Source organism: Electrophorus electricus, chromosome 3 (genome assembly GCF_013358815.1).
Source record: "Electrophorus electricus isolate fEleEle1 chromosome 3, fEleEle1.pri, whole genome shotgun sequence".
NCBI lineage: Eukaryota > Metazoa > Chordata > Actinopteri > Gymnotiformes > Gymnotidae > Electrophorus > Electrophorus electricus.
Window position 1 is genome coordinate 9,046,237 of NC_049537.1, and position 17,503 is coordinate 9,063,739.

At 38.4% G+C, this 17,503-nt stretch overlaps 1 protein-coding gene across 1 annotated transcript; it reads right to left on the reverse strand.

Annotated features, from left to right (window-relative positions):
• Positions 1–11,864: 11,864 nt before the first annotated feature.
• On the reverse strand, positions 11,865–16,621 carry LOC113575997 (synaptoporin). Its single transcript, XM_027007878.2, has 5 exons — positions 16,530–16,621; positions 15,191–15,309; positions 14,383–14,581; positions 13,952–14,143; positions 11,865–12,995 (listed from the first exon to the last, which is right to left on the reverse strand). Exons 1-5 carry the CDS (start codon positions 16,551–16,553, stop codon positions 12,672–12,674), a joined length of 858 nt encoding a protein of 285 aa, XP_026863679.2. The 5' UTR covers positions 16,554–16,621; the 3' UTR covers positions 11,865–12,671.
• Between the last annotated feature and the right edge of the window lie 882 nt (positions 16,622–17,503).

A 17,503-nucleotide genomic window follows, 5' to 3' on the forward strand; every position in this document is an offset into this window, starting at 1 on the left:
AAACATACTGTAATGATGCTTTCTGAGAATAAATGAAGTGTACTCTAAATAATGGCACACGAAAATCACAGTGTGTAAAGAATATGGATTTTTCAGTACATGACCATTCCGTACATCTATAGAACATGTGTCACGCCAAGGTGTAGATGTCTTCTGGTATATTCATGTCACACACTGGCAGTCACTGTTTCATGGCCGTTCTTTTTTCGGGTCTGGGAAACATGTTTTAGGAGCAGTAGTGAGCTTTGTTTGCAGCCAGCACTACAGGCTCACCTTTCTTTTTGTATTCTTCACTGGACTACAACTGACTCATTGATCTGTTCTTCCTATGCTAAACATCAATGTTTACCTTAAATTAGTAAGTAAACTAAATACCAGTAATTTATAAGGCAAGCCTCATAAAAAAATAAACCAGCATCATTTTCATTCTGCTCTGTGCGTCTCAGTCCAGGTTTATTCGTCAAACTGGTTTACAAGCATGGCCTGTCTGGTCACGCTGGCTAGCCAGCATGGTTATGGTCCTGGTATTGTCAGCATAATAGAACATATAAAAGTTAACAACAAATACTACAGAACAAAATATATGCAGCTCACCACTGAAAATAATATAAACTAAAGTTGTTTTAATCATTATTTCAATTTTCCATCAAGGAGAGAACACCATTGCAGAGCAAAATAGCCAATTGTTAATCCTTATTATTGAGTGCAATCATATAATAACTGAAATATAATTGTTTTAATTATTAGATGGGTTTTTTTGCCTTCTATGTAATACTATCCACCCATGTGTCTGCGTGTGTTTATGCAGGAGATCATGATATAGCTATATTCCAAATCATTATTTTTAAATGAAACTGTACATTTTGTGTATTTAAGTTAAATGCAGAAAAAGAAAGTTTTCTAAAACCCAAGTCAGGAAAAGTTTGAACTATATCACATATATAATGTTATGACACAATTAACATTTTTTTTCAGTAAATGCTATCAATTAAGACAAAACTCTTACCGTGAATATACAGTAGAGAGCACAGACCTGGTTTTGTTGGAGCAAAATCAACAAACTGTCCTGGACTACTGCCCCCATACCAGACTTCCCTGTCCAAAACACAAAAAGTGGGTTTTAATTTTCCTTTGTTCATAGAGCCAAAAGACAGTTTTATTCAATATTTCATCCACTAATTTCAGCAATATTATCAGTGATGAGAATAACCAGTTGAACTAATTGGATGTGGGGAGTTAACGAGAGAATCATGCAAATCCATTATCTATCTGATAGAGCAGTTCAGAAGAATGTGAATAGCTCTTTACTCCAGCGTATAGGTTCTGAAGTAATGTTCAAATTCAAATTCAAGCACAACACATATACAGGAGAGCTTAGTGGTACAGAATGTAACTGCAGATATACATTCATAGTTTCTCATTTCTTAAAGATGACAAGATTAAAACAATTAAGGAAGTAGCAAGTAGTTTTTATAGTTATTAATGTGCAATACATTATTATAGTACATGTGGATTGTTTAAATTTTGCAGGGACACAGGCATCAATTTTCTCTTCCAAGCATTCTCGACAGCGGAAGGAGCCTGCCTGCTGAGTAACGTTACACCCATGACAGGTCAGACAAGCAGAGCAGAATCCACCAGCAGTAACATATTGTTGCACTGCGTGCCTTTGACACTGTATATGCAATCTCTCAATTCATTAAAAAAGACATTTCTTGTGAAGAAATGAATATCTGTTAATGGTTTATGGTTCATTTGTGGCAGCCAATAGATGTTTTATAAAATGTTGATTATGTTATTGTAAAACAAAATTGTAAATCTACAATTATATGGCACATGTAGGGAATAAGTAAATAAATAAAAATGACAGGAACAAGCATAATAGTCCATTTTTATCAATGATAACTGGCATGATTATGGCATACACTATTACACATACAAGACATTAAACACGATTAGTCTAGTGTAGGTCAATGATTAGGGTGTAATCTGTCTGTTTTTCTTCTTCGCCTTCCTGATCACATTTGCTCTCTTTTCATTAATCTCAGCAGATTAATTGTTTCCCCTAATCCAGAAACTATAAGATAATTTTACAGCCCCAGGGGACTGAGACTCATCAAGCATCTAGCAAAATGTTTCAGTCTTGCATTTATGGCAATAAATTTGATAACAAGATGGGAGAAAAAAAGCCATTCAGCTTTATTCTGCTCAATTTGGCAGTGACACAAATGTTTATGATCTGCACTGTATTTACTATAACATTTTCAACTTTCAATAGTTATGTCAGTTTACAACCAACAGAATGTGCTATTGATGACAACGCTTGGGGTGAAAAATACACTTTAATATGATATTGCAAGACAAATGATTCATTCGATATTGTAATAATAATGGATTTTGCTAATATATTGTTAAAATGTTGTGCATTTGTGGATTTTAAACATAAAGCTTTTATTTATATACATTTATATGACTTTCTCCAACACTTACTTTTCCTTTAAGTCAAGTTTCTTTGTGGTGCTTGATGGTGCTGGCCACTGAGAGGCACACAGTGACGTCCTATTGCTTTAGGAAGCATTGGCTTAACCTGCACACAAACTTGTCACAGAATGCTCCCCTCTCACTCTCACATGGTATGGCCCGCCACGTGCAGTGGGAGTTTCTTGTTTGTAATCACACCTACCTGTCTACACACACCTGCACCTAGTTAGTGTTCTGTGTTTATATATTTAAACCCCTGTCAGTGTGTGCATCATCGTCAGTCATTGCTCTTGTTCACATTGCCTTTGTTTGTGTCTGTATTCAAAATGTCAATGCTGCGTTTGTGTTAATTGTTTACATTGTATTGCAAGTGCCAATGTCGTAAGTGTCTGTCGATAAACATTTGTCACTATCGAGTGAGTCTGTGCGTCCTACACCTCGCCCTGCGGTACAGGAGAATGGTACAAATTAAGGCAGGTTCATCTTGACTTGTATAACTTTATTAAATAAGATCAAAAGCCAACATCTTCTTTCCTCTTATTTGCTTACCTGCATTCTGACCACTCTGTTACGTGACAAGAATCCTCTGTGATGAGTCCTCTGCAACGTCAAGTAAAACAGAGGTGTCCTCGATGTCCCCAGCATAGAAGCAGCTCATTACCTGTTCTACAACTTCACCTCCACATGGACCATCCTGAGATCATTGCTTCATGATTTGACCATCTGATTAATGCATTGTTTATGGATCCTCCTCTGGCTGTTTTATATATCCCACAATTGTTCTCAATCACTCCTTAGTTTCCTTAGCATCTCAAACCTGAAAAACTGTCATACATACAGACAACTGGCACCAATATCAGGATTTAAAGATTAGATTCTGAAAATGCAGCACAGAATTGTGTCTGTGATTCACTGAGGTAAATATCGACATAAGGTAGAAACATTCAGTTAGCTTGGTCCCTTCCTTCTACTGGGAAGCAAGCTTTGACATCTGTTCTATGGCGGTTCATCAGATTTACTAAACTCAGGATTTTACTGTATATATTTTGTGTAGAACTAAAAAAGATCATTAGACTACACTATTGGGCAATCAGGTAAACAGGAAAACGTATTTTGACATGCCACTGCCATGCCAAGGTGCTTCAGTCATAAGTACAAAGATATATTAATAATATTAAAATAAGATGAATACAATAAAACAAAATGAGACCAATAAAAGTACAAAAAAGATTAATAAAAAGTAGTTAAAAATAAAATAAGTAATACTAGGAAATAAAACCAAATTATAATCTTCTTATTGTAAAATGCACCACAAAAAGAAATGTCTTACATGATACTTTAATGTGTGAAATAGTCCTAGAAAATCATCAAAAAATTTTAAAATACACTATTTATGAATGTACCTCCTCTATAACTTCTCATTGAGTTAAATAGTTGGTAACAGGGCAATCATTTATGCTTTCAAAAAAAGCTTAAGCCTCACCCTCTCCTTTTTTAAAATATGAAACTGGCTGTAGTGGCATGTGTGTTTTGAGTACAAGAAAGCTTTAATATCACATTTTATTTTGGAACCATTATCAGTTGCTACATTATGCCCCAAACATTTTTGTAAATGTCAGTGCAAAGTCAACAACGTGGTTAGAATAACATTTTTCAATGCAGTGACCAGCTGCAGATGAGGAATAAGGTCCTCAATGCTGTCAGCGAGCTTGTGCTATGCACAGGAGAGAGTGAATTGCTTTCAACTACAGGACTGAGTGTACTGCATTAACCTATTGAAGTGAGTGAATTGTCTCCTTAGCTCACACCACCCGCCATCTCATACATTCCTCTAATTCCACTCATTTAAAAATAATTATAACTTGAAAGTTAATTATATTGATGCAAAATGTAACTTCAACAATGTGGTCATAACACTACTACAGTCACAGTGCCCTAGACTCCCTGTGCAAGGGACACGCCCACTCACACACACACACACGCACACACACACACACACACACACACACACACACACTGTTCCTGCACCACTCCCAATCATACTATTATTAATCATGAGCACCTGTGCCTTGTGATCCTCGTTTGATTTCTCTCCTATTTAAAACGCACAGGTACTCTCCTCCAGTGCTGTGCACTACTCACCTGTGATGCTTTGAATTTGATTATGTGCTCCTGTGTCTCTGTGCTTCCAGAGTTTTCCTGCCAGTGAGTTTTTGTACTTTTTGGCTAGCTTGATGCTGTACTCTTTTGTTGCTTTATTCTGTTACTGAAGAATAGACACTCCTTCTTTGAACTTGCGTCTTGCTCCCTCCCTATCAGCGTCACAACTATATCATGTCTGCTAAAGCAGAGCAGCTCAGTGTGCTTTGAGTAGAGCTTGTTACCAAATACTCAGTTCTGTTCATGAATGGAAAACAGGCTCTGTTTCTGGCTGGTACTGCTGCAAACAAATAAAAAACACTCACATATCACAGCATCCTGGTGTGTCAAATAAATTCTTCAAGTAAATAAGATAGCTTTGATTTAGGCCAATACATGTGCTGCTGCAATAATGGAAACACTTGCAAAAGTGCTCAAAGGAGTGCATAAGCAAAAAATATAATGGGTGCTACAAAACAACAGATATTCCTGAGTTCCTGTTCCTGCTCTTCTGCTTTTTAAAAAAGTTACATTCATTGTTCACCTGGCTCTAACACATACACTTTAAACTCTGGTTAAGGTGTGTTGGGAGCAAGGAAGACTGGGATATGCTAATATTAATTTGAAAGTCAGCTAATTAGGCTTTTTGTGATTACAGCTAGTCTACTTTACTCATTGCTGTAACACAATGACTTATGCACTTCACAGTAAACATGCTATTACTGAACTACATGCTCTTTAGGGTGAGACGCTAGCATTGTGAGCTACTGGGTGCAGAGTTTGGGAAATGTTTTTATAATTGTATTGTCAGCAAGTGACAACTTGCTTTCCATTTAGGTTGAATAAACATTTGAAAACAACAGAGGGCAGCAGCTTCTATAAACTGCTTGATTTTACCCACTAGATAAGACTCCACTGAATGATCAGTAAGAACATAGGCAAGACCTGCTTTTTGCTTTTAAGTTCTCAAACAGTTAAGCATTTCTGCTTGAAAATCTCTCAGCCATCCAATGCACCATCAGACATGTTTGACCTTGATGTGGAAACAGGGAAAAGACAATAAGGAGAATGTTTGGGCTTCTTTGCTTGGAGAATGAGGGATATCTTCTGTTTGGGGCTCTTTCCTTGGAAGATTAGGGACATCTTCTGTTTAGTAAGAGTTGGAGAGAAACAGTGTCCTTTGGTCCTGCTTGTAATAATCCAGTCTGTCATAGCAGACATATTTTCTTTTAAAAAACAATAACAACCAACAAATAATTTTAAGATTTGTAATCTACATGTTCACAAGTAATCTCATATCCACACTGTATGTGTTCATGCTTATCTCACTTTATATTAATGTTTCATCTATTGCAGGATAAGAGGAAATGCACTTTGCATTGCTTTCTGAATATTTAGACAATGAGTAATTGTCATGAGGAAGGAGTTGTCAAATAAAATGCTTTGTTCTTATCTTGTTACACACACTTGTTCTGAAACATCAGCAGTGATTTGTTAACCACAGCTGCAGCAAGACATAAAATCACATCTTTACTGCACAAAGTAAACTATTATTCTCAGGAGAAGACTGGCAATTAAAATATATCTATCGTCTTCCTTTTGTTGTACATTGTTATAAAATTTCTACCAAAATGTATTTGTGGTTAGCAAGAATTTATATGAAAAGAATTATTAAAGAATTACTTTTATGATTGTATAAAGCCTTGCTTTAATCTTCAAGATCAATGTCTTAAAGGTACAAGAAGTAATATTTAAAATTTTCTTGTAAATCAAATATTATAGGCTGCTTTTTAATTGCATAGGCACACATTTACATTTACATTTACGGCATTTAGCAGACACTCTTATCCAGAGCGACTTACAAAAGTGCTTTGTCATTTACTCATAGAATATATCCAAGTACAGTATAGTAGGTTAGAATTAAACATACCAATGAACTAGAATACAGGGATGAATGCTGATACCTAGAAGTGCAAAATACATAAGGTCTATCTTAAACAATGATAAGTGCTATAAACAATAAGTGCTAGAGTTTGTTAAAAACCATAAACAATACCCTACAATAAGTACTAAATTAGTCAGTCAATAAGGGAGCAGTGTCAGTTGTCCTTTAAATATTCTGCAAATAGCTGGGTCTTCAGTCTGCGTTTGAAGACTGCAAGGGACTCTGCTGTCCGGACAGCAAGTGGGAGTTCATTCCACCATCTTGGAGCCAGGACAGAAAATAGTCTCGCTGCTTGTCACCCATGAGACCTGAAGCAAGGTATTTCAAGCCGAGCCGTACTTCGGGTTCGAAGTACTTGAGGTACGGATCGGGCTTTGACCATTGACCTCATGTATGAAGGGGCTGGTCCATTTTTGGCTTTGTAGGCAAGCATCAAGGTTTTAAATCTGATGCGTGCAGCTACAGGGAGCCAATGAAGGGAGCGCAGCAGTGGAGTAATGTGTGAACTTTGGAAGATTGAAGACCAGTCATGCTGCTGCATTCTGGACAAGTTGTAGAGGTTTGATGGCACTTACAGGAAGACCAGCAAGTAGCGAGTTGCAGTAGTCTAGCTTTGAGATCACAAGAGACTGCACAAGCACCTGGGTAGCTTCCTGCAAAAGAAAGGGTCGAATCCTTTGTATGTTACAAAGGAGGAATCTGTAAGACCGGGTTAGATTAGAAACATGAGTTCAGAACGACAACTGGTTGTCCAAAGTTACGACCAGGCTACAAGCAGCTTCGGATGGTGATACCAGGGAGTTCTCAAAGGAAACGACCAGGTCATGGTAAGGGTTGGGAGTACCTGGGATGAACAGAAGCTCAGTTGAGCTTCAAGTGGTGGGCTGTCATCCATGAGGCAATGTCAGTCAAGTATCGGCAAGTATCAGATACGTCTGGAGACCTGCGTGTCAGAGGGTGGAAAAGAAAGAAATAATTGAGTGTCCTTGGCATAGCAGTTGTAGGAGAAACCATGAGAAGATTTTATATCACCAAGAGAATGAGTATACAAAGAGAAGAGAAGGGGGCCCAATACTGAGCCTTGTGGAACACCAGTGGAGAGTCTACATGGTTTGGATGTGGATCCTCTCCATGTCACCTGATAAGACTGTCCATCCAGATAGGACTGAAACCATCTCCAAGCAGAGCCAGTCACACCAAGCCTGGAAAGAACAAAGAGAAGAATGTTGTGGTTCACTGTGTCAAAGGCTACTGAAAGGTCTAGAAGAATCAAAACACATGACTGTTTGGCAGCTTTAGTGGCATGAAGTTTCTCAGTCACCGCTATGAGGGCTGTTTCTGTAAAATGTGCCGGTTTGTAGCCAGACTCATTGGGATCATGCAGTTGGTTCTGGGTGAGAAAAAGAGACAATTGATTATAAACTGCTCATTCAAGGGCTTTTGAGAGGAAAGAGAGAAGTGATACCGGTCTGTAGTTGGTAACGCTGGAGCTGTCAAGTGTGGCCTTCTTGAGGATTGGTACCACCTTGGCGGATTTGAATGCAGTAGGCACTTATCCAGAAGATAAGGAGTTGTTGATGATGACAGAGATGAAAGGAAGCAGATCTCTTGCGATTGTCTGGAACAGAGCAGAAGGAATCGGATCCAGTGGAAATGTAGTCGGATTGCTGGAAGTCAGGAGTTGAAGAATTTCATCTGTGGAGAAAAAGAAGTCAGAGAGTTGGATGTTGGGGAATGCACGTTGGTTGGAGGGGTGGGAACAGAGGAAAAGGACTGGCGGATTGCTGCAACCTTCTCCCCAAAGAAGGTGATAAAATCCTCTGGAGTAAGAGATGAGGCAGGAGGGGGAGGGGGAGGATTAAGGAGAGAAGAAAAAATAGTGAAGAGCTTGCATGGATCAGATGATGATGATTCGAATTTCTCTCTGTAGTAGGATGACTTTGCAGATGTTACTTCCAGTGAGAACTTGGAAAGGAGAGACTTGTATGAGCTAAGGTCTTAATCTATGCGGGATTTCCTCCACTGCCTCTCTGCAGTCCTTAGTTCTCTCCTGTGGCAGCGAAGTGTTTCTGTTAGCCAGGGGGCAGGTGGGGAGGATTTAGCGGGTCTAGAGGAGAGAGGGCACAGAAGATTCATTGATGAGGAGAGTGTAGAATTGAAAGTATTTGTAACTGTATCCAAAGAGAGAAAGGATAGAGAGTCAGGGTGAGGAAGGGCGGACAAAATAGTAGAAGTAAGGGAAGAGGGAGTTATGGAGTGCAGATTGCGAGGGAGGAAGGAGGAACATGTTGGAGAGGACTGGATGGAAAGAGAAGGAAGGGAGAGAGAGAAGGATAGAAAGTGATGGTCCGAGAGGTGGAGGGGGGTGACTGTGATGTCCGATGTTGTGGTGGTATGGGTGAAGATCAGGTCCAGAACATTGCCCGCTTTGTGAGTCGGAGGGGAGTGGTTGAGGGTGAGGTCAAATGCTGTCAACCGTGGAAGGATGCAGGAGGAATGCAGCTTGTCTGATGGAAGGTTGAAGTCACCAAGAAGAATGAGTGGATTTCCTTCAGTGGGGAATTGACTCAGAAGGATGTCGAGCTCATCAATGAAGTGATCTAGGGAACCAGGAGGGTGGCAGATGACAATGATAAGAAGTTTGATGGGGAAAGACACTGTAATGGCATGAAATTCAAACGAGGAGATGGAAAGTGTAGAGAAGGAAAGTGGAGTGAAACGCCACTCTCGAGACATTAGTAAACCTGTGCCACCACCCCTGCCAAGACACCTCAGAGAATGGGTAAACAAAAAGGCAGAGCACAGGGCAGCAGGAGTCGCTGAGTTCTCAAGGGTGATCCATGTTTCTGTAAGAGCCAGGAAGTGTAGGAAGTGGAGGGATGCTAATTCTAAGATGAAGTCAGCCTTCCGGACAGCAGATTGGCAGTTCCAGAGCCCTCCTGCCACCACTATATGTGATGGTGTGAAGCGTTGTGAGTCAGTGAGGTTGCTGAGATTGCGACGTCTATGATTGTGTCGAGGAGATCTGTGGGATATGTGGACAGGAATTGTGAAGCACATTTCAGATTGATTTGTAGATGTATGAGATAAAGGATTGAGATAATATGAGAAGATACTTAGCTGAGTTTGTGAAGTCCTGTAGGTGAGATGTAGATGAGCAGATTGAGAACACCACCAAACCTCCTCCAGATGTTGATTACTGCTACAGACACATCTGTCTGTAGCGGAGTCGTCCTAATTGAACTCAGTTCAATAAGTGCTGAGCCCGCCCCTCAATTCACACCTAAGGTCAGGGCAAAACTACACCTGTAGTGAGTAAATACCGTTACCAAGCAACTAACAACTAGGTTTAGACAACAAGCCTTGAATTTCACAGAATCTAAGACAAAAGTAAGTGAACTCAGAGCCTACCTTAACCAACCAGATGATAATCCAACGAGACAAACCAAAGCACACACAACATTACAATATCAAACAAAGAAATTTACCAAGCTCAGTAAAGCATAAGCTTCACAATATAACATTGCCTTTTTTTCTAAAAAATAGCTTTAGGTTATATACAAAATTGTGGTCAGTGTACCTTTTTAAATAATTTACAGTAACAGTACAGTCCAATACATGCTATTTTTCTAATTTGGTGACTATTTCTGTTTTAGATAGGAAGTAGTTTATTACAATTACTTTAGTGATTTGATTTAATGCCAATTAATTAATTAAGTATATGCACATGGTCCAAGCAGTACAATATAAAACCTGGAAAAGCTGAATCCTTTACATTTTTGATTCATGAAGGTCTAGGCAGGACTTTGTCACAGGTCCAGGTGGGACAGATTGGCCAGCAAGATGAAGAAATTGTACTAGCTAATAACAAACAACATGGTGTCTTATCATCTTCGCAACTGAATCTGGCATTAGCTTTTATGATCATTTCTCTATAGTTGAATTGAAAACCAGCATAAGACTGCTTGCAGCACCAAAATTACTATATGACGGGGTAATTATGCCTGGTTGGAATTAAATGCTAAAATTAGTAATAAAATCTGTCATTGCCAGAATTAGTCTAACACACATTTAACACACAGCTGAAAATTGAGAACTCATAATAAGCATAGATCTTGGTTAAGATGACTATTCACAATAGCTTTCCGAACACATGCAAAGCAAGCAGCAATCACATTTGTTCACTATCTTGCTGCCATTTTTTTGACATATGGCTATTGTCTATTAGTACCCTGCTGCTAATATCAACATCAGCTCAGAAAAACAGGGCTCATTATATTAGAACACTACAATTATTGCTCTTCAGGTTTTCATTCCTCTTCTCTCTCTCTCTCTCTCTCTCTCTCTCTCTCTCTCTCTCTCTCTCTCTCTCTCTCTCTCTCTCTCTCTCTCACTCTCTCTCCCTCTCTCTCTCCCTCTGGGATATATAATTGAACCCTACTTACAGCTGGAGACAGTTCTTAAGTTGTAACCTTTTATTTCCTGTTATAATCTGAATGGCATAAGCTCTAGAGCCATAGCCACCTAAAGCTGCAATTTCAGAGCCTGGGCACCTGCAGGCAGTTAGCTTCACTGCAGTGAGCCAAGCAATGGAAAGCAGTGTGTGAGGACAAGCCAGGACTCTGACAAGCCCAGAGGTCTTAATTGCACCCCAATACCCCCTCATTAGCAAGGCTTAATGGGGAAAATGAGTATCTTCACTATTCCCTGGTCTTCAGCATGAACAGAGACCGAAACCAGTTTCCTTATGAGGGCTGCTGTAATGAACATACACAGGTCAAAAGCAATACTAATGCTGAGAAACAGAACACAGTGGAGACCAAGTTCCTGAGCTTTGCAGTTTGAACACCATTGCTTTAGATTCTCTCTTGTAATGTATGACTTCATAATAGTGAGAATGGAGGTATGTAAAGGGTGATGGGTAAGTTCTCCTTGTAAGGGTTTACAGAGAACCAGAAGTGGGGGTGATTCGGCACATCCTCCTTGCTTCAGTGATGCAAAAACAGGTGATGCTGAATACTCCACAGTTTGTCACATTATCTGCGGTTGTTGCATTGGTATTAACAGTTTTGGAAAAAAAGTTTTTTGATTACAGCTTGTACAGACACAAGTGTGAACACTAAGCATAAACTGTGAACTTAGATCAAAGGTGGCTATTTTAATGTTACTATCTTAAAGCAATGTTCTAATCTAATGTTGCTAGATTAAAGAAGGTTTAAACCACAATAGAACAAAGATGCATAGAAAATCAGAGTCTAGTTTGAGGTGATCATGACATGACAGTTAACTTAGTCATTTGTTGGAATTCTTAATGTTTTATTCCTTTTTGAGATAACAAGGCCAGTTTACAAACTTCAATATTGAACAAGTTACAATATGACTGCATCACATTTTTGACTGAGACTTTCTACATCACCATACTTCTTGCACCACACAATGTGAAATCACTGAGTCATTAATAATACAGCCCTCTGCTCGGATAATTAGCATCTCTAGACATCTTTTAACTTCAGACTGCTGTTTGGCACAATGGTTATTCAAGAAAGTCCTGCAATCAACATCATCACCATTGCAGAGGTGAAACTATTATTATATACATGGAAAGAAAGCATAAATCAGAATGAAATATGTTACTACTCATGTTTGTGAGCAAGACACAGGGGAACAAAAACAAATAAAGAAGTACATCCAAATATTACAAACAGTGGTCATGTTGACTTTTAAGTTTAGTTAAGCACTTCAGAATGTACTAAACAACAAATAAATTTTTTATATTATCAATAAATGAGACTCAGTCACAGAACATAGATTGACATTAAATTTAGCATGTGTATAAATATTTTATCAGCATTTAAAAATGAATACACAAACAAGTTACAGACCATTATATTTATACCACAATTAATCTTTAGATTAAAATCACCAGACTAAACTAGCTAGAGGTCAGCCAAAATTCCCAGTGTTAAAAATCACCCAAATAAACACTGGGTTTTCTTAGAGTGACTATATATACCAATTCTACATTTTTCTGTAAATCTTCCCCCTCTCTCAGTTTCCCCTCTTACACCAAAGGTTGTACAGTGTAATCATTCTGTATAACCTTCTATCACTGACTCTCATTGACAAATATGAGTGGTCCTCTGGAAGTGGGGCTCCCCATCTGTCTGTAAAACATTGGTTGTCCCAGATTGGTCTGTGGTAGGCTGAAGCCTCCACCTGATATTTCAAAACTACCCTGGCTGTAAAGCCTCTGTCCAAAACCTGGTCCAGACTGATCAAAGCTACTTTGACTGTACTGCCTGAAACTAGTGCTGCGTTTCTCAGAGGGCATTCTGGAGAGGTAACGCTGACTGGACTTGTGCAAGCCTGTCTCTTTATAGGCAAACCAAATATTGCCAGCCCACAGAGAGAAGTTCAAAAATCCAAAAGCCTGGAAGCAGAAAGGGATGGTTTAGAGTCATGTAAGATATAACCTTACAGAAATAAATTATTTTTCACATTGTGGTAATTTATTTTGGCAGTGTAACACTTCCCCACAAAGTTCTCTTGCTTCAAGTGTTCTTCTGCACTTATAACCACCAAGTATGGGAAATGAAAGCCCACAGAGATGAATGTAGTCAGTATGGATTTTGGGTGAATGAACTTTCAGCAAAACTTTTATACTCATTCTGCAGCTCAAAAGGCTTGTCAAAACACTTATTGCCCTTTATCTGAGAAGCCTCCTCATGATCTTTGAAGTACTGCCACGTTGTAGATGGAATAAAAAACAAACCACTTCTACAGAAGTTAGCTTTACACATAAAAAAAACCTTCCACTGTATGTTTTCTTTGTCTACTGACTCCACCATTTCTGTTGTGATGTCAGTGAAATCATGAGACCTAGGACTCAAGACCAGACTTGTGTTTGTAAACATACATTTGTGCTGTGACCCACTAGTGAAAGTTCCCTTATCTCCCTCACTCAGGCAGGTCAAGGACACACCACTGACTTGAAATTTTATGTCTTTTATAAAATAAAACTTTGAAAGCTTGTTAACTTCACTTTATGAATGAAAAAAAATGAAAACATTCAGCTTGGACAGTTTAGCTCATCAGCAGCCAAGATGTAAGCCTGCAATTAGACTCTACAGTCTTAGATCCTGATGGCACTTGTTACCCATTACAAAACAAGGGAATACCTTGTTCACTGGTGTTAATTACTAATAGTTTCTGAACCACAGAAAAATATACTTGCTCTCAGAATTAAATTTAAAGCCTGAGATTCTCGCTTCTGATATTGGTGGAACATTAACCAGGTACAACTCTAAATTATGCATTGAAGATCTGGTGTAACAGAATGAAATCACTGATTAATTATACTGTTGAATTGTAAAGCAGCATACTTACCACTGACATGTTAAGATTCGTCCAAGTGGGCTCCGCTATTGTCTCACACACATTCTCCTGGTCTCTGCAGGCAGTCATTAAAAGCTGTATTCGACTTATATCAATAGCTGTTTTAACTCCAGAAAGAGTTTTAGCCCAGGCTATGGAGCTCACTAGCCAAAGTCCTGAGAAAACCATTGTCACCAGGCAATCCTGTGGAAAGAATGGATAAAATTTACACAGTATCTAAATCTTCAAAAAATACTGGCTGCTACTAATTAGTCAAAGGTAGCAGAAGCCAGTTCCCATTAGGCAAATTAGACCCAGCTGATTGAACCGAACTAGTTCCTGGTATTTTTTGGATTAAATATATCATTAATACATTTAATCAATATTCCTTTCAATGAGATCCCTTTCAATTCATCAACTGTGTGATTCTGAGAAACACTCACCACTACAGGGCCCCTGTTTTTTTCCCTGTACTTGTTCTGGTAGAAGATGTAGACTATCGTGGCTAGGAGGGAGTAAAGGAAGGCGAGAACAGACACAGTAACGAAGAACTGTGCTGATGAAGAGTAGTCTCCCTCGAGGAAGAGCATCTCTTGCCTCTTATCCTCACAGAGAGGAGCATTAAAGTGCACCTGCTGGAGTCTAGAGGAACCACACATGGGAAGTCACACACAGTGTACAGCATGTCATGCTAGACAGAACACGTTCATGAAAGATTTCGCCATGCAAAAGTGATATATTAGACATGAGGTAGCACCAGACAGTCAAGCTAAAATAGTTTGTGCACCATCTTGTAATTCTTTAAATGAGCAATCATTTATGTTATGCAACATTCAGATACGTGACCTTATAAATATGGACTAATATCTAACTCAGCCATCTTCTCATCATCATCTATGCTGTATCTTAAACTGATTTAAATTGATGCAATGCTTCTATTGGTCTCAGTTTTAAGCAGAACAGCATGATGTACCAAATTAAGTTTAGATAATAAGTCATATAAATTGGTTCAAGGCACCATATTGAACTTTAGTTTGTACCGTGTTATCCAAAATGGAAACACAGAAATTAGTTAGAGTTCCAGGTGTGGGTGAGTGAGCTAAGGGGCTTCAGACACTTGGGAGGGGCTTCAGACACTTGCTCAGTGACTGTGCCACCAGAGGGAACAAATTATTTCTGTTTCACTGACCACAAAAACTTAATTTGCTCTTTTTAGATTCTGGGGACATTAAGAGGAATAATGACACTTACCGGAATGGATAGGCAAAAGTGATAGTGATGTTGCTTTGGATTTTATCCACACAGTCCACTTTAACCATTATCTGGCCAGAATATCCACCACATGTTGCAAATGCAAAGATGGCAAAAAGCTGTGGAGGCAAAGCAAATCACTTTTAGAAATAATTATCTGAATGTCTATCTGAATATGTGTGCATGCTTTTTAGAACCTGTCATATTGGATCCAACAAAGACAGCAGCTTTTTGTTATAACACAAAATACACCAAACAAAAATTAAATGCAGATAAAATATACCAGTATGTGAATATGCCCATTAGGTAAAAGTTACTTAAAACTGCTGAAGATGTATTTATCTAGGGGGCCTTTATGTGCAAGTTAAATCTGGTTTTAAATGCCAGAAATGAGAGACTGTCTGTGCAAAACATCCAACTCAGGCTCAAATGTTTTCATGTGAAAAATAACATTAACAGGGCTGCATGACATGAGCTGAATATCCTGACTATTGTGTTTGGGTGGTTGACTATAATGAATAGAAGGTGTATTTGGATACTGGGTAGATATTTTATGGACACATTATTTTCTGTCTCTCTCATCTCTTCTTCTAAAATAAACTCACAAACACACACACACACACACACACACACACACACACACACACACACACACACACACACTTTTCCATTTGTTTGTCATTTTATTAAGTGTATGTGAAGCTTTAGATATGAAATGTATCTGTGTGTGTAAAAATACATCACACATACTCAATCCTTATGGAGTAAACAGCATTTAAAAACTGCTAGTATAGAAACATCTGCTAAAGCCATGATGAACAATTGACGAGATGCAACCTGAACAAAGGAATGTACAAAAACACCAAAACCTTATGGGATACTGAGCAAAGTTAACTACATCAGAGCAGATCTGCAGGAAAAAACCTGACAAAATTCACTGAATAATGTAGAGATAATCCATGGGTTACCAAAGGACAGAAGCATAGACACACACATTTTATTTACAGATTCATAAATATATGTGCCTAGAACAGCGTAGAGTATTAGCATCAATCTTTCACGCATACCAGCAAGAGCAGATCAATTATTCAAAAAGGAGAGACTACAAACAGGAGGCTGATGCTGGGACCCCTCACAGTGAATCTGATGAAATAACTGAATGTTCTCACAAATATTCACACAAATACCCTGAAAGAAACATTATAGAAAAAATATAGCTTATAAGGAATGTAAATGTGTTTTTATTACTATATACACAGAATTACTCGGTACACTTCAAAAGAATATCAAGATGTCTTAGTAAGTAAACTAGAGAGAGAGAAAAAAAAGATAGCCTTACCGGAGCAAATATGACCATACACATTGATGAGAATGATTGATCATCAGTCTGTATATCTCTCAATAAAGTGACAGCTCCTATCTTGCCCAAGACCTCTGATAGTGACTGAGAATTCACTACCCAGATGCTTTTACATAGGAACCAAGCAGTGTGTGTGTGTGTGTGTTTGTATAGGAGGGGGGGGGGGGTGAGAGAGAGAAAGAGAGGAGAGAGAGTAAGAGAGAGAAAAACAGGAGAGAGTGAGAGAAAGCAGGAGTTTTGCAATTTAATAAATCAGAATTTTAGTTTTAATTTAATTTATTTAATTTAAAAGTGCTATAGCATGTGCAAAATATTGGATAAATAAGCCACAAACCACAGTGTTATTGACAGAATAACACTTTTTTTGGTATAAACCAAAATCAAACCAGAAATAAATTGTAGGAATTTGGTACACATTTAAAAATGATTCTTTGGAGTCAGATCTGTGCACAGTTTCAGGTATTCAACAAAAACGTGCAAACCAACTACAGTCTAACCAACAATGGACATCAGAAGAACAACAGAAGAACAGAGGACAACACAAGAAGAGGTTAGGTGACTATAGGGGACAACAGATGAAGGGGTTATATGTCAATGCAGCTGCTTTGTAACAAAAAGTCAGTCCTAACAGTTTTAGCATTGCTGACAGAATAAATACTGAATAATATTTTCTTAATAATTTATGAAAATTTTTTGATGTTTAAAACCTGAAAAAAAAATATAAATATTAATGCCATTTTCTTTGATATTATTGCTGAAAGAAATATCAGTCACAATCACTGATGCAGCTGATCTTAATTCTGGGCTAAGGTAATTGGACTCAGTCTGAGAGCATAAACAGGCCTGAGATCATTCCTTAATGCAGGAGAGGCTTCATAGCCCTTCATCTTTTGGCTACATCTGTCCTTCATCTCTCTAAAGGTTTCAGTGTTTCAGCTCAGTGGATCTGTAGG

Excerpts from the sequence above, each read along its gene's own strand:
- LOC113575997 (XM_027007878.2), bottom strand. The coding sequence starts at position 16,553 with ATGTGTATGGTCATATTTGCTCCG. Across the intron at positions 14,582-15,190 it reads ACTTTTGCCTATCCATTCCG|ACTCCAGCAGGTGCACTTTA; the intron begins GTAAGTGTCATT and ends TGGTTCCTCTAG. Across the intron at positions 14,144-14,382 it reads AAAACAGGGGCCCTGTAGTG|GATTGCCTGGTGACAATGGT; the intron begins GTGAGTGTTTCT and ends TTCTTTCCACAG.